Consider the following 26,652-nt stretch of genomic DNA (forward strand, 5'->3'; position numbering starts at 1 on the left):
ATTCAAAAAGACTTCTTGTTTACTTAAGTCACTTATTTCATTGTTCGAAGGTTTGAAAAACTTGAACCTATTCCATTATTTTAGACTTTCCTAATCTATAAAAAACCCCTACCTACTTGTTGGATTATTTTCGTTGCTTATCTAATGACCAGGTTTCTCCGAGTCCAAGTACAATGTTTCGAGATCCACAGTGATCTAAGCTGTTTTTAAAGCCAAAAACAAATAGATAAATATTTTGCTGGATGGGAGAATACTGGGATGAGGGTCAGTCAATTTTCATGACTTTTGGTTTGGAAAAAAGTCAGTTAACAACAAACTTGTGGTTATCGGCGGGCATAACGCATACAAATTTGTCAAGTCAGCAAAGTCAGCCGAAATGCCGCACCCCCTCCATGCAACACAACTTGGATCGGACTTGGATCCCTTAGGCTATGTGTGTACACCCCCAAGATCAAGTTCCAAGCGAAACGCCTCAGTCTGACAGTGCACACTTTGCTCCAGAAATGCATCTATATAGTATTCGGAATGACTCCTCAGGATCGTCGCAAAAAAAAGGCCATTATCTTAACGATGCATTTCTGCCACTGGTTAAACATCGAAATTAGCAATTATTTCATTTACTAATTATTGACAAACAAAGGCTATGGGCTGCGCGTTCCGGCGGCAAATATTTGACACCCACTTGACCTTGCAGGGCGTGATGTCAGGCACTGGCAGGTTTACATAACTAAATGCATCGGGATGCACGAGGAGATGCACTTGCCGGCAAAGGTGCTTTCGAGATTCTCGAGGGCCCTTGAGGTCTATTTTTTCAGGTAGCTCTCAGCCCACGCCGGCACGCGCTTAGACTCGGAATACTGATTCTCCATCCTAGTCCAGTTTTATGTAATCCTAAGCCATTAGAGGATGTTGTAATCCCCGTTCCAAGAATAGCGATACTTTGTCCCTCTTGTGGGAGCCGCTTGCTGCGTAATATTCGATTCTGGAACCCTTGGACATTGGGCGGGAGAGTCTAGAAACCCGTAAAACCCAACCTGTAGCCATATGCACTTGAACTTTGCCAACCCGCCCCGAGTTACATCGTCAGACCCTGCAGGTTGGGGTCGGGTTCGGGTTTAAGGTCGTCTTTTGGGGGTCCCAGGTAATTAGAATGTTTACTTTGTTTCATATACTTGAAGCCCGAGGTGGGGGTGGAGGTGGAAGTGGCAGTGGCGGTGGCGATTGTTGTGGCGGAAAGTTTTCACGCTGCACTTGGCCGTAAAGTTTCCACACACACACACCACCTGCTCGACCGCCTGGCTGGACTTGCCAATTCTGCGCCTGCGCCTGCGCAACGTCAACGCAGCGCCAGCGTCGCTGTTGAAGTCGACAGAATCGGCGCAGCGTCGGCAGCTCGTCGTCGCCATCCGATCCGGGTTTAATCAGCGACACAGCTGAAACGGAGCTCACTTTTCATTCAGAAGTCAAGCGCGCGCTAATCGCCAATCGCTTGCGAATCGAAACGCTTCTCGCCAGCTCTCGTGTTCGTGTGGGCCATAGCGCTATTGCGAAAGTAATCAGTTTAACGCAAAGTTCTTTGGCAACAATTTGTGAAATAGTTCGGGCCCGCGCAATTTTTGTGTTGTGGTTTTTGCAGTTTTCAGTTTTCGGTTACCAGTGATTTACCAACCGCTCCCCGTTGGCTGCTGTCTGGCTGCCTAGGTGCCTGCTGACTGCTACTAGCTACCAGCTTGCCTTGCTTTTTGGCCGTTTTGCGATTTATGCCGTCTGTGATCGGTTGCAGAGTTTTGAGTTTTTGAGTTGTTGGTAAGTGGCCTGCACATGTGATTTTCTCGTTCTTTTGCAACTGTTCGTTGGTCCGTTCACAATAACCATTTTAGACGGTACGGTACGGAACGGAGGTGTCCCCATCCTCCCCAAATTCCGATAGCCCCCTACCCCCTCCAAAGCGAGATTATGGATTAAGCTCACTGATCCAGATGTGGCAACCCCACCAGTTTTGTTTTTAAAAGAATGGCCTGTAATTCGTTTCAGAAAAGTTCTTGATTTCTAGTTTTTATAAGAAATTCTTCCTCTCCTTAAGATTAGCTTCAGAACACATAAATACCCTTGGATTTTTGGGTAATATCTTTCTCTAAAGTTGTCTTCTTTTAGCACTTCTTCAACAGCTGGCGCTTGTTTACATTTTTCAAACGTGGAGCCCAGGACAGCTGATCGGTAGCCCCTCCATTTTTTTAGGCAATTGCTAAATTTAGACCATAGAGTAATGAATAATTTTTCCAGCTAATTGCCAGCCATGGGTTTAAGGTTCGAGCACCAAGGTGCTATTCTCAATTAGCACGCCCTTGCACGCGAATATTTATTGCAGGCAGGGGTTTTTCTTGCAATACTGGCAATTATCGATATGATTACCTGGCAAGTGCAGCGAAGATCCCCGTGAAAACGTAAAACCGGCCCCGTTTCAGGCCGAGTCTGACCTTGGACTTGACTCTGCGGATCCTGCCCTAGCCTTGGGTTTTTCCCCAGCTGCCAATCACAGAGTCACAGGCTTGTAAACCACTTTGGGAACAACTTTCGAGGAATTACACATGTACCTTATGATGGAAGCTGCGCATGCGTGATGAGATCTCCTTTCAATAATGGATGCTTTTAGTTCTCGCTTCCGTGTTTTGCAATTAATTGCCCTAAAAGGACCAGGCCCAGGCATCACTTCCTGGTCCACTCTGCGGATACCTCCCTGGGGTTTTTTTTGTCTCTGATAGGCCTCAACAATCTCCGGCAGCGATGACTTAACAAACGACTTCAAATCGTAATATGGGAATTTCGCTTTCTGTATTTACATACAGATGATATGTGTGTTTTTTTTTTGCGTACACATACCAACCATAGCCGTTCTTCGAATGCCACGCACGTAGTCCGCATTTCAGACGAATTTACAGGCTACACGCCAATCCCCTCAGACCTCAATCGCAGACCGCAGATCCGAGATCTAAAGCCCGCGGTCAACGCGCCTTCGGGTTGACGACAGAATTTACCCAAACATTAAAGCGTTTAACACTCCACGACGTGGGCTGCGGCCTCACAAATCATTCTCTATAAATAATTCAAACAAACTTTCTGTCTAGAACAGGATCTCTCCGCTGCTTCCTCACTAAATGGCCGGGCTAAGATGCGGCATGCTAATTGGCAAGCAGGCGGCGCACTCGCCCCTCGACTTGGCTTTTTGGGCAAACAACTGACTGAGACTTGGAGTTTGGCCAGTCAGAGAGAGAGAGAGCTTCTGAGAATGGGTATTACCTTAGAGAAGTCTCCATTGGAGGCACTCAAGTGCATAAATACGTTTATCGATTCAGATCGACCTTTGATCGGATACTGTTCTGAGTTACGAGGAATTTTCTGGTCTGTTAAGATAGGGTCTTTAATTGGATAATGACTCAGTAGAACCGAAAAAACACTTCTTAGTACTTCCACTATACTTAGGGTAACTAAAGTTATTGAAAGCATATACTATAGATGATAAGGCCTATTAGAAACTAAAATTTTGGTAAAAGATAAGGCTGCCCATAGGCCAGTTTCAAAACATATACCATATATAGGAATATATAAATGTAGGTATATGTATGTTTATAAAATCAGTGACTAATGAATACAATTAACAAAGTTTCGTCCGTCTGCTACGTGTGGGGCATATGAAGCAGAAAGCAACCAGAAGCAGAAAACGCTATCCAGATAGAAGATGTTGACAGGTCTGACGTGAAACGATTCTGGGAAGATGGGAGGAAACGATGGGAGGACGGGTGGAATCAGGAAACGTCGTGCAACCACTAATTGCAGCCTGAACTTCAGGTGGACTTCAGGAGATCAAGTCGCCTGTTGGCCGACTTACTCATATGTATTTCCAAAATCAAACACATACCTAAACACTAACATTAAAACACACCGGACCAGCCATTCCGGCCACCGAAAAACAATAACAAATTACACATAGTACACACTCCGTGTTGCAGACGGAGTTTCGGCTACTAATCTGGCTCGTTAATTGCCGCAATTAGCGAGTCGAATAAAAAAACAAACAGAAAGTATCTGAGGGTAACGGAATACAACAAATGGATCATTACAAAATCTTCCATAATATGATTCAAGCTTGCGCATTAAATGTCTTCAATATGTAAGTCCAAATACTAGATATTCCTACGAAGAATACCTATCTAGAGTCGTTGAGAAACTTTATTTACAAATATTGCTTAGATGTCTGACAAACACACTCGCTTCAGGCTATTTTTTGGAAGGCTAAAGCAGTTGTTTACTGCGTAGAATAATCAGATTTTGTTTAATTTTTAAATATTGTTACTAAAAAGCCAACAGGCGCGAACTACCAGTAGATCTAATAGCTTTTCACATGCTAATTATTTCCGTGTGGAATTGCATTCGCATTGCATGCTAACAATTTGCAATGCATTAATTAGAGGTAATTCTTCCAAAAGATGGAAAACGAGTTAGTGGATACTCCGGATTCCGGAAGGAGGGATGCTAACAGGTAGCATTGAGAATCGTGTCTTGCCTTGACATGGCGAAAATAAAACCGCCCGAATTAGTGACTAATGTGGCCAAAACAAAAGACAATTGTGCTCGAACGAGGTACTTGCTCGAGCGAGCTGCTTCGTTTTTAATGAACATTTTGGCTCATTTGCGCGCTCGCTTTACTGGCCATAAACATGAATCTGTCAACAAAAGCGGGCTCATACTCGGGCTTCTCGGCTCAGCATTTTTGGCATTGAAATCCACGCCAGAAGATGGAGTCGGAGATGAGGCGTTGATTGAGTTGTCGAGACGACGCAAAAGACAATGTCAACGTCGAGCACTACCAAAATGTTACTTTTACTCGGCCACCTTGCCGTCGTCAGCCATTGTCTTGGCCCGCTCTGGGCTCGGGCTCATTTGCGGTTTAAACGCTGCGGAGATGAGAACACGCACATGTTGCCAAATGGGCCAAAAGTGTTGGGTTTGCACAGAGATTAGTGGCTATTAGCGAAGTCACCTTGCGCCGGACAAGGTGAGACATCTCGGCCTTGTTTCCCTGATTCGCATTTGCCAGGAACCTCTGCGGGATCACCACAGCACCTAACACACCATCACCGATTAAACATAGTCCAGCTGTCGTGGGCAAATGTCATGAGGCTACTCCCATAGAGTTTTCGAAACTGCTTCTTAATGCCGCTATTAGGTAACCATCCGCGGAATGCCATTACGGAATTGCATTTTTACAGCGTCTCGGCTGATCGTGCAATTTAACTGTTGATTAACAACCTGACATGATGTCCGTAATTGCTGGTTCTTGCTTAATTAACGAATTCATAGCCGCTCCCCCTCCTCCTCGAGGTTCCCTTCTGGCCATAGTGCACTGGAGGCGGGCCCTTAGCCCCGCCCTCCTCTACGACGATATTCAATATTTGGTTTCGGGCTGTTGTGGTCGTCGAAGTCGGATGTTCGACGCTGATTTAATATGCCGAGTGTCGCGGCCCAACGGGCCCCAAGATGAACTTTGTTTATCCATTGTAAGATGTTTCTGGTAAATAAGCCACAAATTGCGCCATGTGGGTTCCAATGTGGGGTCTCCTCTCACTGTAAAAACAAGGAAACTGAAAGATCTTGAGTCGAAAATTATACACCCTTTCTCTATCGTACATTGAAATATATAGACATGCCTAGGAAAGGCTAAGGAAAGGTGACTGAAAAAATTAAAGTTACTGCAAATCATAGTGGATTTAAAAAACCTGCAATCTAGAAAACTTGAAAGGTTGCCTCTTAATTAGATCAATTACATTAGTAAATTGCATTTTAAAGAATGGCTTGCAGCTATAATCCATACATCCAAGTTTATAATCAAGAAGCAATCAACTATCTCTAATAATAATTAATTCACACCTACAGTATTTCATTCCCGATATAATTGTTCCCGATACTCGTAAGAAACTCGTTCAGAGAACCTATGTATCTATAATCTATAATATAGATTCTACCTCAATATAGCATACAGTTCTCATCGTTTAAACTTTCCTATTGTGGATAGACAACCTAAAATACCCTTATGAAGAGTATTAGAAACAACTTTCGATTATATTCTCATACTCCAAATGGTCAAAACAACAAATACGCCTCGATAGGGGCAATGTCTATTGGATTTTTAGGGTGTGTGGAGCAAATAATGCGACAGTACCCCCGGATAACTCCCGATCTGGCCAAATATAGGAAATCGAGACTTTCGATTCCCAAGCCAGTGGATGGGTCTATGGAAGGTTAAGTAGCCAACCTGTTGGCATGATCTCCGTCTGTCTTTGCAGCGACTTCCCAGTGCTTTTCGATTTTTTTCCGTAAACCTCATTGTGTTTGCTCGGCAATTGCGAAAACTTGACGCTTGACTGACTTTTATTTCCAGCCTCTAGATGCTGCGCCCTCTGGGCAGGTGGGCGTGGTCGTGATTGTGATTGTGATTGTGGACTATAATATGGGCTATATGAGCTACTCATTATCAGGCGGCGTAATTTTTACCCAAATTTCACGCTTCAGGCTTAGAACGCGTTCGCCAAGATATTGTGCCCGGTAATGGTTCACTTTTTTAATGCATCCGAATGCGAGGGTCGCGGGTTTTATGGTCCGTAGAATTGTCAGGGGTGTAGCTCAGTAGAAAGTCACAGTCAGGGCCAAAACATTGCGTTTCAATTGAGACATCCCATCGTCACTTTCGGCGCAGCAGTGGAGTTGGCCAAGTCGAGACTCTCTCGCCGGCCGAGGGCCGTTGACGATGCATATTTGGCGTTTGGGTATTTGCCAAGCTTAATCATTATCATTACCACACATTAGCTAACTAAGCCTTCAATTTGAAAGGTGTCTTTGTGCTTTGTCTATGAGGGTGACGTGACCATTGTGCAATATCTCAAGTGCCTGCCGCCAAAAGCAGTCAGTACCCGAATTTACATAGATTTCTTTTTCTGTCGCCAAGCCATTGTCTTTTGGGTCTTTGCTTTTATTTATGTTTTTTTGTTTTATTTGTGTTTTGGGCACTTTGGTGCATATTTAATTATATTATTCGGTGATTCCATCGTGTACTGTTGCGCTCACCAGAACACCCCAAGCAATCGCACTTTATCGTAATGAGACTCGAGTGTTTAGTTTATTTGCCAACAGCGATCAAGCTCCCGGTTTATTAGCTTTCGGAATGCCAGGAATGCCAGTGAACGTCAGCGAAACAAGGGTATTAAAAGTGAAAAGCCATGCCACTGTTTTGACTGTCTATGGAAACTGTTCCAACTAACAATACATGGTGTCTTTATTTAATGGTTTTTTCGAAATAGTTTTAAAGCCCCCTTAAAAGTTGAACAATATCTTTGTAATTGGATAATAAATTCAAAGGAAAAGGTTTTGAAGTTTTTCATCTCAAGAGAGATCAAGAGAGATTATACCATCCTCTTATAAGAGAAATCTACCTTATAGTAACCCTTTAGCAGGATCATCTTGAGTTTTCTGCATCTCAAACCTCTGTTCCAATTCCAATATCCACCGAATGCAGGCCTTCATATCGATCCCAGTTCGGGTTAATTGGAACCATGGAGCTGCAGTCTTCAGGCTGAAAAAAGACGATATAGCGATATGGCGATATAGCCTCTCTACGTGCCCCGGCTGCTCAAGTCATTTGACGGCCAGCAGCGGCGGCACCTGCGCCCTTGACTCACTTGCAGTGGCCTGGTCGGGCTGGGCATGCGCAGAATAAGTTTCGGAACTGGCCGATGTCTCATTAGGATTGTGATTGTGGGGTTTATTAGTGAATTACGCCTCCGCCCACAGTTGGGCAATCCGCTAATTCAATTCATCAGCCGCCGGGGGCTATAAGCTAATTTTAATTGTCGCTTAGTCTCTGATGATGCTGAAGCTGGGGCAACCGGCGGAGTTGGATTTCGAGTTGGAGTCGGAGTCGGAGTTGTGCAGGCGGACAGCGCAATCTCCGGTTTACTGGTCGCCGTTACTGTTACTTCACTGTGGCAACACGACGGACGCTGCTGCCAACAGTCCACCAGTTGATAATGGCATTTCATTTTCGAAACTTATTAATCGATTTATATGCGCGCCCGGCACACGGTTAGGTAGGCGAACCGACTTGGTTGGTGGCCAGTTTCGGATTCCAGGGGGCATCCGAGCCCAAGGTGAGATGTTAATTTATATCTTTGCCAGAGCTGGGTTAACCGTTAGTGGTTGGTCATGACACAAGAGCGGAAAAGGTGACTTAATCTGCGGCATAACATGAGAGATTACAAGAATCTCTAACCAAAGACAGAATCTGGTTTAAAATTACGTATACGACCTGTTGAACAATTATCTTTATCTCTTAGTACTTAAAAATACAATTCTTCTGTTGGTCTTATCACTGATTCTTCTGAATCCATTCTACTATAAATCATAAAAGCCATCAACAGTGGTTTATGGCCCATCAAATTGAATTGTCGTGGGCTTGACACATTTAGTCTCAACATTGACTTGCCAATGCGAAGAATTTTGGCCACTAGCCAGCGGAGTGGAGTCGAAGACCCATTGGACATGCCCCGCCCACTCCCGCCCCGGGTGTTTGTGCGTTTTGCTTACGAAACCGGCGCCGATGATCGCTCTTCTTCGAGCCATTCGCTGGTCTGCTGCCGTTGACTATTTTTCATTCATTTATTGTTTGATTCTCTTGCGCAATAATGCAGTATTAATTGGGTTTTCGGAAAGGGGTCCAAACGGAAGAGCCAAATAAAGGTGTTGTGGGGCTATCGGCCATAAAACATGTTTGGCTATCGGCCCACAAATGAAAACTGAGAGACATCAATAGGGTTAGGGTTTGGGGGTGGTGTGTTTAAGGAGGGCTTAAAAGGGGTAACATCGCTTCCGGTTTATTTCCGCTGAAAAGAGCATGAGCGCAAAAAACAAACAAACACACACCCAGCAGCAGGATAAGCTGGAGCAACTGACCCGTGTCCTTTCTGGCCCAAAAGGGGTGGCTTGCAACTAACTGAGAAGAACAAGCACCGAAAATATTAAACTGGTCGGGGGAAAGAGATGGCGCGATTGGAGAAGGCGGCCTCAAGCCTCTCCCTGGTCTCGATGACATAATGCAAGTACTTACATACGTATGCTCATGTACAAGTTATTGTTGTTCTTTTTGCGCCCCACTCGTGTCAGGCAGGCTACTTATTTGGCGGCATGTGCGTTTCTGGAGGCAATTGGCCTGAAACGCGAACGTTGGCAACCCTCCTCGCACCAGAGCGTATCCAACGGATACACGCTGCTGCCATTCGAAAGAGAACAGAGAACGGAACGTAACGCAACGGAACGGAAAGCAGAAGAGAATTTCGAGCGGGGAATTCGTTATCAGCAGCCCAAAGAGAGTGATAGAGAGAGAGAGAGACTGGCTGACAGAGAGAGGACTGACAGAAAAGTAAGGCAGCCGGTCTTTTCCAACCGCCCAGCCATGTATCTGACAGATGCGGAGAGCGCAACCCATATTGTATCTTTAGGGTTGTGCTGTTGGTTTCCCATATCGGCCGAATCAACTGTGGTGCTGGAGGAGAGCGCGTGACGCAACACTCGACGTGTAAAATACCGCCAGCTGGTGCTTCTTCTTGCCATGCCATGCCATTTGCCATTTACCATTTGCCACACGGCCTAAAGTAGTACCCGCAACGAATTGTATCTGTTTCTGCTTCTTGCCCGGCTGTCATCCACTAGATACAGATACACAGCAGAGCATAGTGAGTACGGACGGCTCTCTTAGGCCGCCAGCATATGGGGGGCTCTACTCTGCTCTTCTGAGGCAGCCCGTCTCAGGGGTTCGCCCGACGGCCGCTCTTCGCCCGAACGCCCGACTACTGGCCGCCTCTGGTTTGCATTTCGCTTTGGGTTGTCTCCTCGTCTGGTTCGCTTTTTGGGTCAGGCCAGAGTGATTTCCACACCGAAATTCCTAGTTGCTGCTGCCCGCTATCCGCAATCCGCCATCCGCTCTGTGGATTCAAAGTAAAGTGTTATTCCGAAATGCAGTTGGATTTGATTTCAACCATCGAGTGTTAAATACGAGTGCCTGCCACAAGATACGCTGCCCCTGCCACACACAAAGGTGTGATGCCTCGTGCCGTGTTCTGTTCCGTTGCGTTGCGTTGCGGACCTTTTGTGCGTGCGGTTCGTCCTTGTGAGTCGCGTCGGTCGCGTTATTACGAATTATTACGATTAGTGCGAGTATCTGGTATTTGGCAGATACCAACGTAACGTAACAGCCAGCCCCTCCTCCCACCCGTACCGCTTCCGCCAGCGAAAAAAGTTTGCCTGGCATTAGCACGAGCAATAGCCCAACATTGTTTATCTATTGCTCTCGGTACTCGCATCTCGGATCTCGGATCGCGAATCTCGTGGCTCGGGACTTGGGACTCGGGAGTCGGTTCTTGGTTTTCGGTACACGGTACGCGGTACATGGTGCGCGATAAATCAGCTTGCCCTGTCAGTTGATGTTGCACCCGCTCGACCCCTGCCATGTCTGGGGGCATCATGCGCTCAATTAGCCAAACAGTCGCCGCCCCCTGGCCCGGTCGTCGGTCCGGTCGGTGCACGGCTTTTCAGCATTAATTGACCCAAGTGCGGCCACAAAATACATAAAATACAATAAAAAATTATATATAATAGCAGCTCCCAAGCAACTGCGCCCGTGTCTGTGGCGAGGCTCTCGCCCTGCTTTTCACTGCGCCCTGCGCCTCGCACCTGCGGTTATCAGTTGCCACACACACCTTTCCCTTTACCACCTATACGGTGGAATAGACTGATTTTGGGCAGACAATTAATCACGAGTGATAACGGGGGGAAATCTTAGATTAGAACGCACGTAGAGCGGGAATGGAATGGAAAATAGCTGAATTGAAAGTACCAGTACCCGTATCCGTACCCGTACCCGGTCGAAGGTGCGTCACGTTGTTGTAACGCATGTGTGTGAAGATATGACATAATTCCAAGACATATTCCGCTCCCAGCACCCACATCGCAGGGCAGTCTCTCTCTTAGGGGCAGCCAGAAAGAGAGCCCAATGCCAGAGAGATGCCAAAGAGAAAGTTTTGAAAGTCAGGTGAAGAGCAGGGCCAATACGACCTGCGACCCCTCAACAAGTCATCTAGTGTGTGCCCCCCCTTTCTTGTGGCGTCCACCTCCGCCTGCTGCCACGCCCCCGTCACCTGGTCCGCTGCATCTGCTCCACCCACCTCCTCCTCCGCCTAATTGAAATGCATGCCGGCACTAAGAGCGTCGCCAGCATGTAACTAAGGCTAATACATATGCATATGTTTTAATATTTTGGCGGTTGTGAGTGGGAGGCGTGTCGGTGGTACGCCTCAGAAAAAAAATATCAGAAAACGGCCAGCGTTTCGAAATTATGAAATAACATTCTTCTATGCCTGGCAACTCAATAAATAACAAAAGGCCGAATCCGACTATTGCGTCAAAATGGAAATAACAACAAAAGACATTTCCATTTCCATTTCATCAGGTCAACCTGTTGTTGGCCATGTCCGCTCTTCCTCTTGCTCTTGTTGTTGTGGCTTCTTTTTTTGGCGACATACATTCGTAAACAGTTTGACCATGAATTCGATTTTGAATGCAAAAGTCCCAGCAGTGAAACGTGAAATGAAACCCCAAGCCCGAAAGCCCAAAAGCCCGAAAGCCGTGGCCTGAAAAAAACCCGGGATGATGTCCCAGTATGTGTGAGCCAGTATAAGCCAGTGTGTGTATGTGTGAAATGCCGTAATAATTAATTGATCGACAAGTGCGGAGCTGTGATTTGGTATGCCAGCCATCACCTGCCTCTGAAATCGATCATGACGTGGGGCCCTTACACCATTGCCATTCAAAACAGAGCCAGAGACCGAGGCAGAGACAGAGACAGAGGCGTTAGCAGAGGCAGAGACCAGCTTACGACAGAGCTGCCTCTGCATATATGTACATACATCCATACACCTGTTGTCAGGTCTTCTTTTACATCTTATTTTTATTTATTTGTTTTTTGTAATATTTCCCAATGAAAGGGAGTCCCAAAACCACAGAGGCGTTGGGAAATTGAGACAAATCGCACAAAAACATTTTCAACCTCAAGATCCATCCTCCCACCTTTTGAAGAAATTTATTTTAATTCATAATCTATCGGCAGAGTCGCCAACGTTAACGCCAACGCCGACGCTGAAGCTTGGCTCAGAGACTGCAGCAGAGGACAGACGGTGACTGCGACGCAAACGCTGGCTCAGCAGCCGCAGCCGCAACGGCGACCGCAACCGCAGCCGCAGCCGCAGCCGCAGCCGCAGAGGCCTTAGTTCGTCAGTCGCCGTGGCAGCCAGTTAGTCGTGCTCTGCTAGTCGTTGTTGACGGTTTTGTTTCTCTGCCGACCGCCGCCGCCTGCCGTCCTCCTCCACCGCCTCTCTCGGCCAACCTAATCTAACGGTTAAAAAAGTGAAAACCAAAGACTTTACGAGGCTCGAACTGAATTAGAAACGAAGGATCAAAGGATCCCAGTGCGGTATAAACTGAAATTACGGCCCCCACCCCCCTAGCGTTCGGGGCAGGTTTCACAGTGCCAATGAGTCGAGAGTGCTCCTCCATTGCTGAAGTGGACGCGATTCAAAAGCAATTGCCATAATAAAGTCCGATTTGGCTTACGGGATATAGCCGATTATAGACCAACTCGAGTGGTCTAGAGCGTTAATAAGGTAACAATTCCCCAGAACTCTGCAATCAATGCTGAAGTGATTATGTGCTCGAACGACTTTCCCACCACCTCTCGAGGATTGATTAAAGGCGCTTTCAGATTTCTGATAATTAATTATGAATTAATTATTATAATTATTGGCCAATACGAAATCGGCATAACCTACGGGTCGTTTTCTTTCTGTGAAAGTGATTGAACCTCTTACTGGAATGCTAATTTCTTCAGCTTCCAAATGCGAATACAAATGAGTTTTTTTTTCGGTTTAGAGTCGATGGGTTAACAAAATCCAAAATACACCAAAATATTGCCCCCATCCTCTCCAAGACTCCATAAGAAGGGCTGGTGCTTTGGTCACTCCTGTTGCCTTCAAAAGTTTGGTAAACAAACGTCAAAGCCTGTGATTATTGGCAACAACTGGCTGACCGGAGGCATCAATTTCGAATGGCTGTCGACCTGCCCAGCCCATTTCGATTTCCATTTCCATTGGCCTTTGACCGAGTGCACGGGCCATGTCAACACTTGGCAAGTGGCCGCAGAAGCCTTGGCAGCCCAAGAGCCGAGTGTGGAAATCAACCAAGTCGAAAATCAATACTAAATGGAATTGGCATCGAAGGAGCTCTAAGGGTGGTAGCCGGAGTAGGAGCGGCTTCTCAAACCACCCAGTGCACGTGACACCTTTGGCTGCCTGCCCCTGCTCCTGGCCTCCCTCGCTCCCATTGACACAATAATCTAAAGACAACCCCCCAGACCACCAACCCACCAACCCACCTCCTGGCAGACAAGCGCCTTTTCGGCGTCATTCATGGCGTGTTGGGTGAGCATTAAGCAGGTTTTCCTCGAAAAGCGCCTGCTTTTCCCTAAAGCTCTTGCTGTGCGGCACTTTCTTGGCCCGCCCGTACTGCCAAGATTATTGGGGGTGCGTTGGGTGAGTCACGCGACACCAGACACCAGTAACCAGTCCACCCATCCAGAGGCCCAGCGTGCTCTCGTGTTCGCGTTTTCATTCAAGAAACTCGCCGCGAGTCTCTGCGCACGCGCGAAGGGAAATTCTGGATGGCTAAGAGAAACCCTATATGGCCCAAACCGTGCCTCCCGAAAGAGACCACATCACGTGATGTTCCTGCGGATGTGTGCGTGTGTATAGGTGTGAGCGTGTGGCAACGTGGCGCCTTCGCTGACGCCGGTTTAGCGGCGTGTTGCTGTCTGGGCCAGGTTTGTTGGAGGTGGGAGGGTGCTTGGCTTGGATGGCTTGGTTGGGTGGCCCCTTTCGGGTATCGCCTTGCATGGCCAAGTGCCGTGCATTGTTGCTTCACGCTCCTAACAGGGCTTACAGCTAACGTGTATATAGAAGCAGCAGAAAAACATCGAAAATCAGGTCAATGAAATGGCAATATTTGGCACGGCTTTAAGTCGCTGCTGGCATCGCTTTTCAGCAGGTACCGTGCGGTGCGGTGCCGTGCCGACTGAAGGTAAGAGCTAAGCTTAGCGAAGGCAAAACCATTGCAAGACCTCCTCCTTCTTCACCGCCCACCCACTTGGAATGGATTCGTGCCAGTTGGTTGTACCTTTTTGTTTTGTTTCATGTTGTTGACAGCATTTTCCGCCAACAACATCGGTTGTTTGGGTGTCTTCATCGGAGGTGTACTGTTTGCATCTTGCTTTGACTTTGAATTAGTTTAAATTTGGCTCTTCGGTGGCAGTGGCTCAATTTACTTTCATGTTGCTTGTTGCTCGTTGCTGTCGTTCCCCGGCTTTGTTTTTATTTGGCAAAGGTGTTTTTTGGGCCTTTGTTTATTTTGCTTGTTGCTGGCCAAGCCCAAAAACTGGGCAAACATTTTTTCTGCCTGCTGCCTTTTGAAATGTGGTATTATTTGGCTTTCAGGCAGCGATTGGCTTTCAGGCCCCCCTCCCAAAACACAGTGGTCTTCGTACAATATTGACCCATTGTTTTGTCGACTGGATCAGATCCATCAGCAGTCGACACGGGCACGGGTCGCAAACCAATTCCCTCGAAAGCGGCACTTAATTTTGATTTATGACGCCCCTGCCATAAGGAAGCGCTTTCCCGTCCAAAGTGCCTAGTATAATAACCATCTCCAAACACACGCACAAGCCAAGCAGAAGCCAGGCCCTGGCCAGGCACACCCAGGAGCAGACCAGGACAGACAGGGAGAGGATGGAACATGTTTCATTATGCTAGCATAGGTCCTGTGGCTTGTCGCTTCCATTAATTATATTTATACGCCAGAAGAGAGTCCTGGCTGTTCCCATTGTTGTGCCATTAGACTCTGCCCTTTTATAATTATCGCCTGCACAACGGCCCCCTCAGATGAGATGCCATCGAGCTGTTTTATTAAACATTTACGATACACTTGTGTGACGTACCATGCGGCGTATGAGTAATATGCCCATGACGCTAAGCACCCGATATGGTCGAATCGTGAGAGTGCGTGGACGTGGATGGAGGGAGATTCCCTCAAAAGCTGAGCATCCCCAGATTTGTAATTGAGGCCCACAATGGCTCGCCAATTAATTGTATTTTTTTTATATATATTTTCTATTCAAATATATAATTGACGAGAGGGCTGGTATGTGACTCTTTTTGGCAGATTACCGTCAGCAGTGTGTCTGAAAATAGAGATGGTCAGAGAGTGAGTGCCAAGTATTCGCTTAGTTGTCCTTGAACTTTTTCCCTTGTGGTACAATATGTATTTTCGTGAATATTACTCATCCGCCCAGTACTCCAGTGCTTTGCCCGAATTTATCGATTTGCGATAGCTCTGCCCGCCACGATAAGGGGCCGCAAATTCCGCGATTGCCTGCAAAAATAAAAAAATATGCAAAAAAAAAACCAAAAACTCGGAACCCAGAGCCCGGGCCCAATTATAAACAAGATGTAAATGTGCCGATCAAATGCTGACGGGGCAGCTTTCGGCTTTAGTTTATTAACCTTATTCGATTTCTGCCTACGAGTTCGGCTTTATGATTTACGTGTGTTCTTGCTGGCATGTAAACGAGTGCAAAAAAAATGACTACATATAAGAATTATTATTAATATTTTAAATTTTTTTCTTTATTCTTTCCAGGTGAAATATTAGATCTGTCGCAGGCCGTGATTCCCGAAAGGACTTGAACTCAAACCACCAAAATACCAATTGTACAATCAGCAATAATACTAACCGACACTGAGGAAGGATCGCAGGATTCCGTTTCCAGATAAGGGAGAACAAAAACCTACAACTACACAGCAACACAATGGCCTTAATTATGAAATACATCGACAGCATAAACAGATATATGGACTCACATAGTGGTAAGAGATGATGGCAATTCGCTAAACTGTTTAACCTTGATTTTAGTTGAGGCTTTAACCAGCAATAGCCAGCATCGGAGATACAATTCAATGTCGCCTCGCTCTCTCCCCAATACTGGGACAGGCTCTCCCTGGCAAATGGTTAAATAATTTTTAACACTACCTCTCTAATTGGCCAAGAGAGTCGGTGTGGGGCTTGTAAGCGATCGCCCTCTCTGCCCATTTCTCTTAAGAACATCTACTTTTCATTCACGTGCTGGATATTGATGGCTGTCGCTGGTATCTCTTCGCCTGAGTGTTGGTTTCCAACACATCCGTGTGGGCATATGTATATTTATTCTATTTATTATAAGCAGCCCCATCGGCTGCCTTTGGCAAATGTTAGGCAATTTCAAGCTGGCTACCAGAAACGTGTTAAATTTATGTTTCAACATGATTTATTCGCTTGTATCTGGATATCTCACTGAGCTCATATCTTGGGAGAATTTCAGATAAACTTTATGGCCAGCACTCTGGATAATTTCTCCGAAAATAATATTGGTGCCTTATACGGTTATTTCATATCGAAATTAATATTCAACACGTGCTCTATTATGCACATTCCACATTCGTGTAGGACTTGCGTACAAATTTGCAGCAATTAGGGGCATTAGGAGCGTGCACGTTCGCAGTGCGAGTTTCCAGCCGCGGATCAGGGTCAATGCTGGCAGAGAGACACAAAATGATAAGATCACGGCGGGCCACGGCGTTATCTAATGTTTGCCTGTAATAGCTGCCTGTTGACATAGGCCTGTTGGTGTTGCTATTTTGTGGTCAAAGTCAGGAGACAACGATCCGAAACATGTACTAACCTCGCCCCTCAATCACCACCCTCTCCATTCACAGACTCAAGGACAAAGGACTGGCCCATGATGTCGTCCCCGTTCCCCACACTGGCCGTGTGCCTAACATACGTCTACCTGGTCAAGGTAAGTTTCCATTCCCTGATCCAGATGGTCAACAGGTGTCCAATTAGCTGGCAAGTTAGTTATGTCCAGACTGGGAATCTCTCAGGCAATTGAGGTGCTATTTCCACGCGGAAGGTACTAATCTAATGGAGTGCCGATAAGGCAGTGTACTCATTTCGGTTTACGGCCCTCTGGCTGCCGTATCAGCGTCCTCCTCCAATAAAGCTAGCCTGATGCCGCCGGAGATTAAACAAATGCTGATAATACACCACTCCACCTCCTCCACCTCCTCCACAGGTGCTCGGACCCCGATTAATGGAGAATCGAAAGCCCCTGCATCTGCAGAACACACTAGTCATCTACAATGCCATACAGGTTGTATTCAGCGCGTGGCTGTTCTATGAGGTAAGTAAGCTCAGCTCCGAATAGGTCTTCCCACATAGCAGCTCCATCTCATCGTGGCATCGTCGCTGATCTCGGCAGGATTCACCGTGGAACCGTGGAGGATGAAATATTATCTTTATTTGAAATACGCTTTTGTTTATCCTCACTCACCTGTGCATTTTGCCACTAATGTCTCTGTTCTAGTGCTTGATGGGCGGCTGGTGGGGCTCGTACAGCTTCCGGTGCCAGCCGGTGGACTACACAGATAGTGCCACATCCCGGAGAGTAAGTGTCCCGAACGCCATTGCGCCGATATACCGTATAAGTGTTTGCAGGACCCCCCGATTTGCCCCCCGAAATACCGCCAGTTATTCGCATACAATTCTATATCAGCATTCAAGAATAAACAACGCGGCTTTATTGCTTAATCTAATCCTATTATTATACGATTATTGGTTGTCGACTGACCTAGGCCAAGCTTTTTTGGATTATTAACCAAGCCACGCCTCGCCTCGTAGTATCTATTGCCCATTTTAACCCAAACAGCGTCTTGTCCATGGTATATAAACAAAAAAAAAAGACACCATCGCCAGGACCAGACGTGTCCTGCCGGCTTTGACTAATCATACTGAAGTTTCGAGTGTCCTAACGAATCCACGTACAGGATCAGTGCTTTCTGACTCCTCCAGCTGTCGCAACTGAAAGTGATTTGTTTTGTGATTTGTATATAAAAACGCTAGTCCAATACCCACACAAGTACCACTGAAAAACTGGTGATTAATTTCGCTTTGATTAATCATAATCTCGCTCCATAGTTTAAGTTGAAAGTATATCGTATTTAAGCGCTATTTTACTCACACTAACTCTGCACACGCCAAACAAACGCACAAGTCTAAGAAAATAATCAGAACCACTTGGAAGATGTCGACGATGCCGATGACGAGGACGATGCCAATGCCACATCATGCCACCATTTCTTGATACATCCAAGAACCGAGCGACCAAGATATAAACGTGACTTTTGTGCTCTACATTACAGATAGGCATTTCCGGTTGGCTAACTGGACATTATAGCTTCCGATGTCAGCCAGTCGACTATAGTAATAATCCTAGAACGTTAAGGGTATGTGTTAACCGCCTCGAACCGTAAGATAACGATTATGATAACATTACCGATAAGCATTCCGGGTTCTATCTTATTTATTTTTTTTTGGTTTGAGAGCATGAAATAAAATGGGTTCTCTACGCTTTACACCTCATAACTATATTTACCCACACACACACTGATACACTCATAGGGGTAGATGATATCTATATAATTTATAATCCGATGGGGTTACGGGCTATTGCATACATCCTAAACCAAACTAATGCTAACACCGAACGAAACTCTTGGATGCTAACCCAGATTATAGCATGTGTATGCCGTCATAACTGTCAACTCTTTCGTCACTAAACTCTATAGACTCAGGGCTCCGACTCAGACTTTATTTATCCTTCTGACTTTTTCTGAAGACCAAACTAAATATCAAAATTCCTCCAAATCTAAGGCACTCCTAACGATCATTCCGTAACAACATTGAACCTCAGACACTCGGACTTTCTCTTCCAACCTCTTTTTTAAAACCCGAGGAGTGCATGAATATTTGAATGATTTTCAACAAAATTAAAAAAATTAAAAACTTAAAGACTTCTTGTAGGCTTAGTTGACATGATTGGGCTTCCCTGTCCCATCGGAAGGGATCGGATTGGTTCCCCTCTGTCTTATGGGACAGGGATGCCCAGTGCTCTGTCGAAACCCCACTCTCCAGTGGCTTCATTATGAGATTGCTAATAGATATATAACTCTTCGTCCAGATGGTTCATGCCTGCTGGTGGTACTACTTCTCGAAGTTCACCGAATTCATGGATACGGTGAGTGACAGATCAAAGCCCCCTACCGACCGACTCGTAAACAACATTCATAAATCAACGTTTTGTCCGTTTTTGTCGCAGATTTTCTTCGTGTTGCGCAAGAAGACCAGCCAGGTTACAACGCTCCATGTCATCCATCACGGCTGCATGCCTATGTCGGTCTGGTTCGGCGTGAAATTCACCCCAGGTGAGTGTGTGTCACTGAGCCACAGTGCCACAGTGTATCCTGACCCAGTCTTCTGACCCAATTCCTATCCATATCAGGTGGCCACAGCACCTTCTTCGGCCTGCTCAACACCTTCGTTCACATCGTGATGTACACATACTATATGTTCTCGGCCATGGGCCCCCAGTACCAGAAGTACCTCTGGTGGAAGAAGTACCTGACCACCCTGCAGATGGTAAGCTAGACTCAAAGGAATCTATCTGTAGGACTCTTTACTTATCCCGTTTCCTCTCCCGCCTATAGGTGCAGTTCATCCTGATCATGGTCCACGCCTTCCAGCTGCTCTTCATTGACTGCAACTATCCCAAGGCATTCGTGTGGTGGATCGGAATGCACGCCGTGATGTTTTTCTTCCTGTTCAACGAGTTCTACAAGGCAGCCTACAAGAGCCGCATGATGGTGAGTCGCCTACCCCTCCCTCCGGAATGGGTCCGGAAATTAGAGTCTTTCTCACATTAGTCGCCAGTAATGGCCCATTTATCGCTTGGCCGAGATCAGCTAGACTGGGGGAAGGGGCGAGGCTAGCTCCGCCATTGTCTCCCATAACGTGCCTCGAGCTTCCCACGTTTGCCCAAGGGGCGAGCTGAGCTTTCGGGCCGCAATTAAGGTGTCGTGCCGCGCAAGCGCTGGCAGCTCGCAGCTCTCAGCTCGCTGTGTTCCAGATTCCGGTCTGTGTTAATGAAAATGAAAACGAATTCCGCGCAGAGCCGGGGCCTGGGAGAGAGCGGCGAGGCAAATGCGGTTATATCATCGCCACTGCACCTTGCCAGTCGGGCTGGCGCTTCGCTCGGCGATTACGACTGCGACTGCGAGATGCGAGATGCTGTGGTCCAAATTCATTAACAAGATTTCGTCAAGTATGTAGGTCTCTGGGAATATGGGTGTTGTTGGGTTGGCAGACAGTCGGTGGCTTCGGCTGCTAAAGACTTCAAAACGAAGCCGGTTAACGATCGTTTTGGCCTCCAGCATCCGCAACGCAGCGACGCACAAGTGAAAGTTGAACGGGGAGACGACAATAACAAACACACTCGGATATAAATTTACAAAATTTCGATATGGATACGTTGACGAGCATTGCATAATCCTTCTCTTTGGTGTCTCTGTCTCTTTGGTTTTCCAGAAGAAGAACGCAGCAGCAGCTTTGGCGAACGGACACGCGAAACCCAATGGCTACTGCAAGAGCATCAACGCCCACGACGACCTGGCCATGCCCCAGCCAACGGAGGCGGAGGCGGCGACGACGACGCCCCTTACAAAGGCCAACGGAAGCACCACCCCGCTGACCAATGGCCATGCGAACGGCCTGGCCAACGGCTACAAGCAGCTGGCCAACGGCAGCACAGCGCACAAGGGGGCGAACGGCAATTTGGCGACGAACGGATACGCCGCCAAGCTCCTGGACGATGCATCCCAGGAGCTGAAGCAGCGGAAGACGCCGAAATAATATCGGGGCAAAGCGGGGCGGCGCCAGCACAGAGCTTAGAGCGGACCAGAGCGAGGGACGGCAGCGCCAGGAGCTTCCCAGGAGCCAGGACGATGGAAACGGGGAGCTCCACGAGTCATTTCCATAGACATTCACAAAACTTTTAACTCATCACACCACAGTCGGCATACTCCACAGAAGGACCCGAGGACGTAGGCGGGCAGCCTGGGAACTAGAATACTGAGTAGGCGTTGATTAGAGAGCTGAGAGCTCCTCGTTCGAAAGGCAATAATAAAACTCCCATTCCGACGCCCACTTCCATATCCACTTTACACTTCACACAACCACCAACCACCCACTATCCACCCACAAAATTCATTAAAGCGGACATAAAAATATGCCAATCGTATGCAGACCTGCATACGCATTGAAGCATATCCAAATGTATAGGCATTGCGAATGCATATGCGCCCATTCGTCTAACACACACTATATATATTAAATATGTTTTGTTGCTTCTTTTTCTTTAATTACTTTAGTTGTACAAAACTTACCTATTCTAAGTACCCGAAAGTGGATTGTAAAAAAAAAACGTAAACTGCGAAAAACTGCAAACCTGCAAGCATCAGATTCAACTAAATGCAAAATTAAAACAGAAGCCCAGCATAAACGATTTAAACAGAAAGAAAAAAAAACAAAAACTAAAGCTAAAGCATGGAATTCAACTATTTAAGTCTAGACATTAATTTGCATATGTGTACATATATACATGTATACAGAAACATACAAAATATATAAAGAATACAAAGAAAAAGGAACTTTTGTAAATGTATAAAGCATAAATAAAACAACAAATTTAATTTAAAATTAGGCACAATAATTGTTAAAATAAAGTTCAAGCAGAAATAGTCTAGAACTATTGGGCAACACAAAAAATAAAGCATCGTTTCAAACTAAAATAAAAACAAGCAAACAAACAATGTACGAAAAAAGTCACAGGCTATCCAAAATATCCCTATACTGTTTCATTAATTTATTACAAATAAATTATGCCGCTAACCTAAAAACCAAAACCAAAAAAACACGATTTGAATGTGCATTGCTATTTGAAAAAACGAAAACATCCTCTCACAACATCAAGAATATTAAATTGACAAAATAATGAATATAATGACAGATAAGAGTATCCCCATAGACTCTATAATATTCACTTGAAACGGAGCATTAAAATCAGCAAATTGTTGGAATCAAAAAATAATAACATAAAAAAAACAAAATAGACTGTAAGTCCCACACTCTAGGTTCTATAGGTATGCAATTGCAATACGTTTTGTATGCGTAGTAGCCATTTTTGTGGAGCAGTATGTAAACATTACCTATGTAATTATTATTATACAACTACAAAACCCAACAAAAAAACAAACATAAAAAACAAAAACATGTGTAGAAAATTAGGCGAAAATGGAGTGGAGCATTTTTTCAATAAAAACACTAAACAAAATTCATTCCTTACTTGTTTCGATAAGTGTGTTTTAAAAATATTATTAAAGGGGAATAGATAGTGGATGATATAGCCACTCTGAGAAGACTGTCTTAAGATTTGAATAGTGTTTTATTAACATTATCTTTTTGTTGTGTTTAATTCCGAAGTGTTAAACTTTACATGTGTACCGCCGCATTCATTTAGCCAATGAACGCATGGACGGGATACTTAGTATACTTAGAACTTAGAGCTATTTTCTTGCTACGAGCTAGGCGTGTAAAGCCGCCCATACGAATGGACAGAAATAAAAGAAACATAGATGCAATTTAGGTAGTAGGAGAATTGTACGATTCTATGCGACAAGTAGAAAGATTTACGAACATCCTTAAAGCATCGTGTAAATTATAGTCCAAATATTTAAAATTGGGATCTTGTAAGTTGGCGCCGAAATAATAGAGATGAGTGCCGATTTTTTGCTACTGTGTGGGAGTAAAATTCCTGCAGTCGACAATGACGCATGGACTCGATTACAATTGTAGGGATAGAGATTTTAAAAACACTTATAATTATACCGGTTGGGGGGTTCAATTGCGTCGCGTGCGCCTCCGCGCATTGCCCGCAAAGGAGTTGGGTGCGCCGGGATGCTGGCCACTGTACAAATTGTCCAGGAACTCGTGCAGTGTGGCCTCGCTGAAGGACAAAATTTGAATTAAAACTGGGCCTTTACTATGATCTCTTGATCTCTTACCTAACTCCACTGACGCCTCCACCAGGATGATGGCCACCCCGGTCGTGATGTGGTTGCTGCTGCTGCTGTTGGTTGTGCTGTTGTTGCTGTTGCTGCTGCTGTTGTTGTTGCTGAGCACCGCGGACAATTCGATACTGAACCATGTGGGAGTTGGGCTCCAAATGGGATAAGGCTCCCTTTTGGCAGTTGGCCCACTCGGTTATATCATAGACCTTGCCGTCCATTAGCGCCAAATATTTCCATCGCAGCCCCATCATGCTCGTCTCAGCCCAGATGTCACCCTGCATTGGAATGTTTTAGTTTGAAAAGTATATTGTAGGTTGGGGCAACTTACATCTTTGGCGGAGTGGCGTATCTTACAAGAGGCGCACTCCCGCGCCGCGTAGTGAGGACGATCGGTGAGCTTACGGGGGTGACGCTGAGCACAGGTACTGCATCTGTTTGGGAGGACAATATCTGGTTAGAGCTGCTATTAAAAGCTGGTACGTTTCCATCTACATACCTTATAGTGTTAGCTGCCTCAGCCATTTTGGTTTGCAGTTGCGACAGCAGATCATGAAGTTCCGTCCATGCCTTTTCAGTGTGCAGCGTCTCAGCAATGCTTTGGTCATAAATGAGGCGATTCTCCTGCACGAAATGGTGTTTAATTAATCGAATTTAAAGATATATTTAATTCTTTATCCCTACCGGTTCACCAATCAACTCAAAAGCCCGCTGCAGCACCTTGAAAGCCTCTTCAGCGCCAGCTTGCTTGTTCTTGTCGGGATGGACAAGCACGGCTATTTTCTTATAATGCTTTCGAATCTGCTCCTGTGAGCTATCCGGTGGGACTCCCAGTATGCTGAAACCAACAGAAAGCTCCTAAAATAGCCATTTATAATGGGATATTATGTAATTCATACCTGTAGGCATCCTTTCCTTTACAATTAAGCAGAGAATACATTGCCTCTTCGCCAGTCTGCGGCAGGCGACCAGTTTTAAAAGATTCAGTGGAGGGTTCAGGGGGTTTCCGCTTGTAAAAGCGCCGCCATACAGCCCATTTTGAGTTCTTGGCGAAACGGGCATCAAAACGCCGCCAGTAAGTTCGCCACCAAATAGTCGGTTTACCAGAGTTCTGCTTAAGTTCCTTGTGTAACTGCCGGGCATAGCACAGTCCTGCGACATAGGCCAGAGTCAGACGTTCGTAGGCCATGCTGAAGCCCAGCACAACGATATCATAGACCAGATAGAACAGCCAGGTGAGCAGCTTCAGCGTATAGATCCACCAGGTGTGCAATATACGCTTGGCCAACTCATAGTTGCGATTGCTGGCGAAGCTGCCTGCATGGGTGGGTGAATTGGACGAGGAATAAGCGTTGCTGCGATTTCTTTTTGAAGAGTAGGAGTAGCCGGAACTGCTATTCGAGTTAACATTTACATTCGAGGAGGAATACCGCTTGGACGAAGAGGAACTAACATTATTGTTGTTGGAGTGATTGCTGTTGAAGCCAGTGTTATAATTTGGGCCACTCGAATTCGAATGATTGGAGTTGGAGTTGCTTTTATTGTTGCCTTGTTTCCGAGACAGGTTGGTGGCACTAGTGGCCGATGTGGAATTATTGCCGTTGTTGTTTATCGAACTGGTGGTGACTGGGATCGAGGTGGAGGTTGTCTTTTGATCCATAACCCTAAAATTGTTGCTGTTGCCGTTGCCGCTACTTATGTTATTCTTCGGTTGCAAAGGGCGCTTCTTTTCCTGGTTAGCATTATTCGCCTTGCTCGCTTTGTTCGGCATCTGCTGCACAGGCTGTTGAAGTTGCTGTTGCTGCTGTTGAGGCTGCGCTTGCTGCTGCGGCTGCTTTTGGGTGGCGTTCTGGTTCTGGTTAGATTGGCCCCGCTTCTTGCTTCGGCTGCCGTGCGAGTGTCCACCGCCGGATGATCCTGGAGGCACCTCCTTGGCGTCGTGCATCGGTGACCGCTTCGCAGCTCTCATTTCACGGTTCCCAGCTCCCTCATCCTTTCCCTGACGTCGCTGCGACTGAGTTAAGCCGTCTAATCCGTTGGCTGCCCGTGAATCTCGTGCTGCAGTGCTCGATTTGGTGCCTTTGCTGAGTACGTCGGAGTAGGACATGGGCATAGGCTTCACCTCGGCAACAATACGCTTCTTTCCTTCGGGCTGAACCGACACCACGATGGGTGACTTGTTGATGGCAGTTGGCGGAACGCTGGCAGTGGCCAAAGGCAGTGACGAGGACTTAGAAGGCTTGGTGTTTGTAGTTAATGGATTGACAGTCTGGCTCTTTGGCTCGGACTGTGGCTGAACCGGCGTTAGAGGCTGCTGGCTCGGCTGAAGTGATTGCGGTGGTGGATGTGGTTCTGCCTGGTTTGTGGCATTTTCTTTAGCATCGTCTCCCAGTTGGATGTAACTTCCTCCAGTTAAATTCGGCGACCAGTTGTTTACCAAGTTGTTGATGAGTAGATTAGCGTTGTTTGGAGTTTGAAGGACCTGAGGTGGAGGTGGGGATTGCGGCTGTGGCTGTGGCAGAGCCTGCGACACAGGCTGTTGGCTCGTGCCCGTAATGTTTACATCCGGCTTCGGCAACAGAGGATTAGCGGAAAACAGTTCGTAGAGCGGAGTGGGTTGCGGTGGTGTCTGCGGCGGTATTTGGTGGTGTTGCTGTTGGTGCTGATGCTGGTGCTGGTGATTCAGCGAAGCCATGTTGATATGCGTGAAAAGCGGAGCATTGGCTTCGTTCACGGCGTTTTCCGGACAGTGATACACCTTGAGAAAGTTTCCATGGCCTACGGGCAGAACCGAATACGATTCCGGTTGCCCAGCTTGTCCAGGAAACGCCAAATTGTAGTAGCACTCGTTGTAGACATGCTGCTGCTGCTGTTGGGGCTGAAGATGAGGAAAAGGTGGAGCGGCTATGTGGGGAGGTGGTGGCTGCCACATAATCGGTCCTGTTGCCTGACCATGCTGCTGCTGGTGGAGAATGAAATTTTGGTTGTGTTGCTGTTGTTGATGGGCCATAAAGTTGACCATCTCCTCTCTCGGGGGCAGGATGCAATAGGGGGCGGGATCCGCAGCAGCCCCACCCCCGCCACCGATCTCATCGCCCCGCTCGTCCTGACGTGACCCCATGCCACGCGCGCGAACGCTCTAACTTGTCCTCGAGCCTGTGTTTTTCCACGCACTTGCTGCGCGCTGTTCCTATTGGAATTTCATGCGTTCCTCATGTGTGGCCCAAGGCCTGATGCAGTCCAGCCAGGCGCAGCCTTGCAGCATTAAGGGAACAGATGCTCCGTCGGCTTAAGGCCTATTTCGCAACGTTTCTCGTTCTAAACTCCCGAATATTTCGCGAATATTACTTTTTATCTTCTTGTTGCTAACTCTCTGCCACCTGGTCACTCTTAACCGATTACTGTTCGTCGTGTGTCGTTAGAGGTGGTTCAGTCTCGATATATCTCGTGA

At 46.5% G+C, this 26,652-nt stretch overlaps 2 protein-coding genes across 7 annotated transcripts; one reads left to right on the forward strand and one right to left on the reverse strand.

Moving 5' to 3' along the window:
* Window positions 1–1,781: 1,781 nt before the first annotated feature.
* LOC108129541 (very long chain fatty acid elongase AAEL008004) lies at window positions 1,782–21,646 on the forward strand. Of its 6 annotated transcripts, XM_017247575.3 has the most exons (11): window positions 12,620–12,761; window positions 15,847–16,073; window positions 16,959–17,041; window positions 17,318–17,425; window positions 17,609–17,689; window positions 18,444–18,527; window positions 19,262–19,318; window positions 19,400–19,505; window positions 19,583–19,719; window positions 19,788–19,943; window positions 20,665–21,646. In XM_017247575.3, the coding sequence occupies exons 2-11, from the start codon at window positions 16,016–16,018 to the stop codon at window positions 20,986–20,988; spliced, it is 1,194 nt and encodes a 397-aa protein (XP_017103064.1). In that variant the 5' UTR covers window positions 12,620–12,761; window positions 15,847–16,015; the 3' UTR covers window positions 20,989–21,646. The 6 variants fall into 6 exon arrangements, with proteins under 6 accessions (XP_043068193.1, XP_017103059.1, XP_017103064.1 ...); XM_043212258.2 differs by lacking the exons at window positions 12,620–12,761; window positions 17,609–17,689 and adding an exon at window positions 1,782–1,806; XM_017247570.3 differs by lacking the exons at window positions 12,620–12,761; window positions 17,609–17,689 and adding an exon at window positions 9,906–10,041.
* A 914-nt stretch (window positions 21,647–22,560) lies between these two features.
* Window positions 22,561–26,614, reverse strand: LOC108129540 (putative mediator of RNA polymerase II transcription subunit 26). Its single transcript, XM_017247569.2, has 6 exons — window positions 24,101–26,614; window positions 23,886–24,039; window positions 23,701–23,825; window positions 23,533–23,635; window positions 23,199–23,479; window positions 22,561–23,140 (listed from the first exon to the last, which is right to left on the reverse strand). The coding sequence occupies exons 1-6, from the start codon at window positions 26,320–26,322 to the stop codon at window positions 23,035–23,037; spliced, it is 2,991 nt and encodes a 996-aa protein (XP_017103058.2). The 5' UTR covers window positions 26,323–26,614; the 3' UTR covers window positions 22,561–23,034.
* Between the last annotated feature and the right edge of the window lie 38 nt (window positions 26,615–26,652).

The sequence above is a fragment of the Drosophila bipectinata genome, chromosome 3R (assembly GCF_030179905.1).
Source record: "Drosophila bipectinata strain 14024-0381.07 chromosome 3R, DbipHiC1v2, whole genome shotgun sequence".
Classification (NCBI taxonomy): domain Eukaryota; kingdom Metazoa; phylum Arthropoda; class Insecta; order Diptera; family Drosophilidae; genus Drosophila; species Drosophila bipectinata.

Coding starts and splice junctions, on each gene's coding strand:
- LOC108129541 (XM_017247575.3), top strand. CDS start 16,016: ATGGCCTTAATTATGAAATACATCGACAGCATAAACAGATATATGGAC. Junction 18,528..19,261: donor ATAATCCTAGAACGTTAAGG/GTATGTGTTAAC, acceptor CTCTTCGTCCAG/ATGGTTCATGCCTGCTGGTG. Junction 19,506..19,582: donor CGGCGTGAAATTCACCCCAG/GTGAGTGTGTGT, acceptor TATCCATATCAG/GTGGCCACAGCACCTTCTTC.
- LOC108129540 (XM_017247569.2), bottom strand. CDS start 26,322: ATGGGGTCACGTCAGGACGAGCGGGGCGATGAGATCGGTGGCGGGGGT. Junction 24,040..24,100: donor AAAGGAAAGGATGCCTACAG/GTATGAATTACA, acceptor TGTTGGTTTCAG/CATACTGGGAGTCCCACCGG. Junction 23,826..23,885: donor TTGAGTTGATTGGTGAACCG/GTAGGGATAAAG, acceptor CATTTCGTGCAG/GAGAATCGCCTCATTTATGA.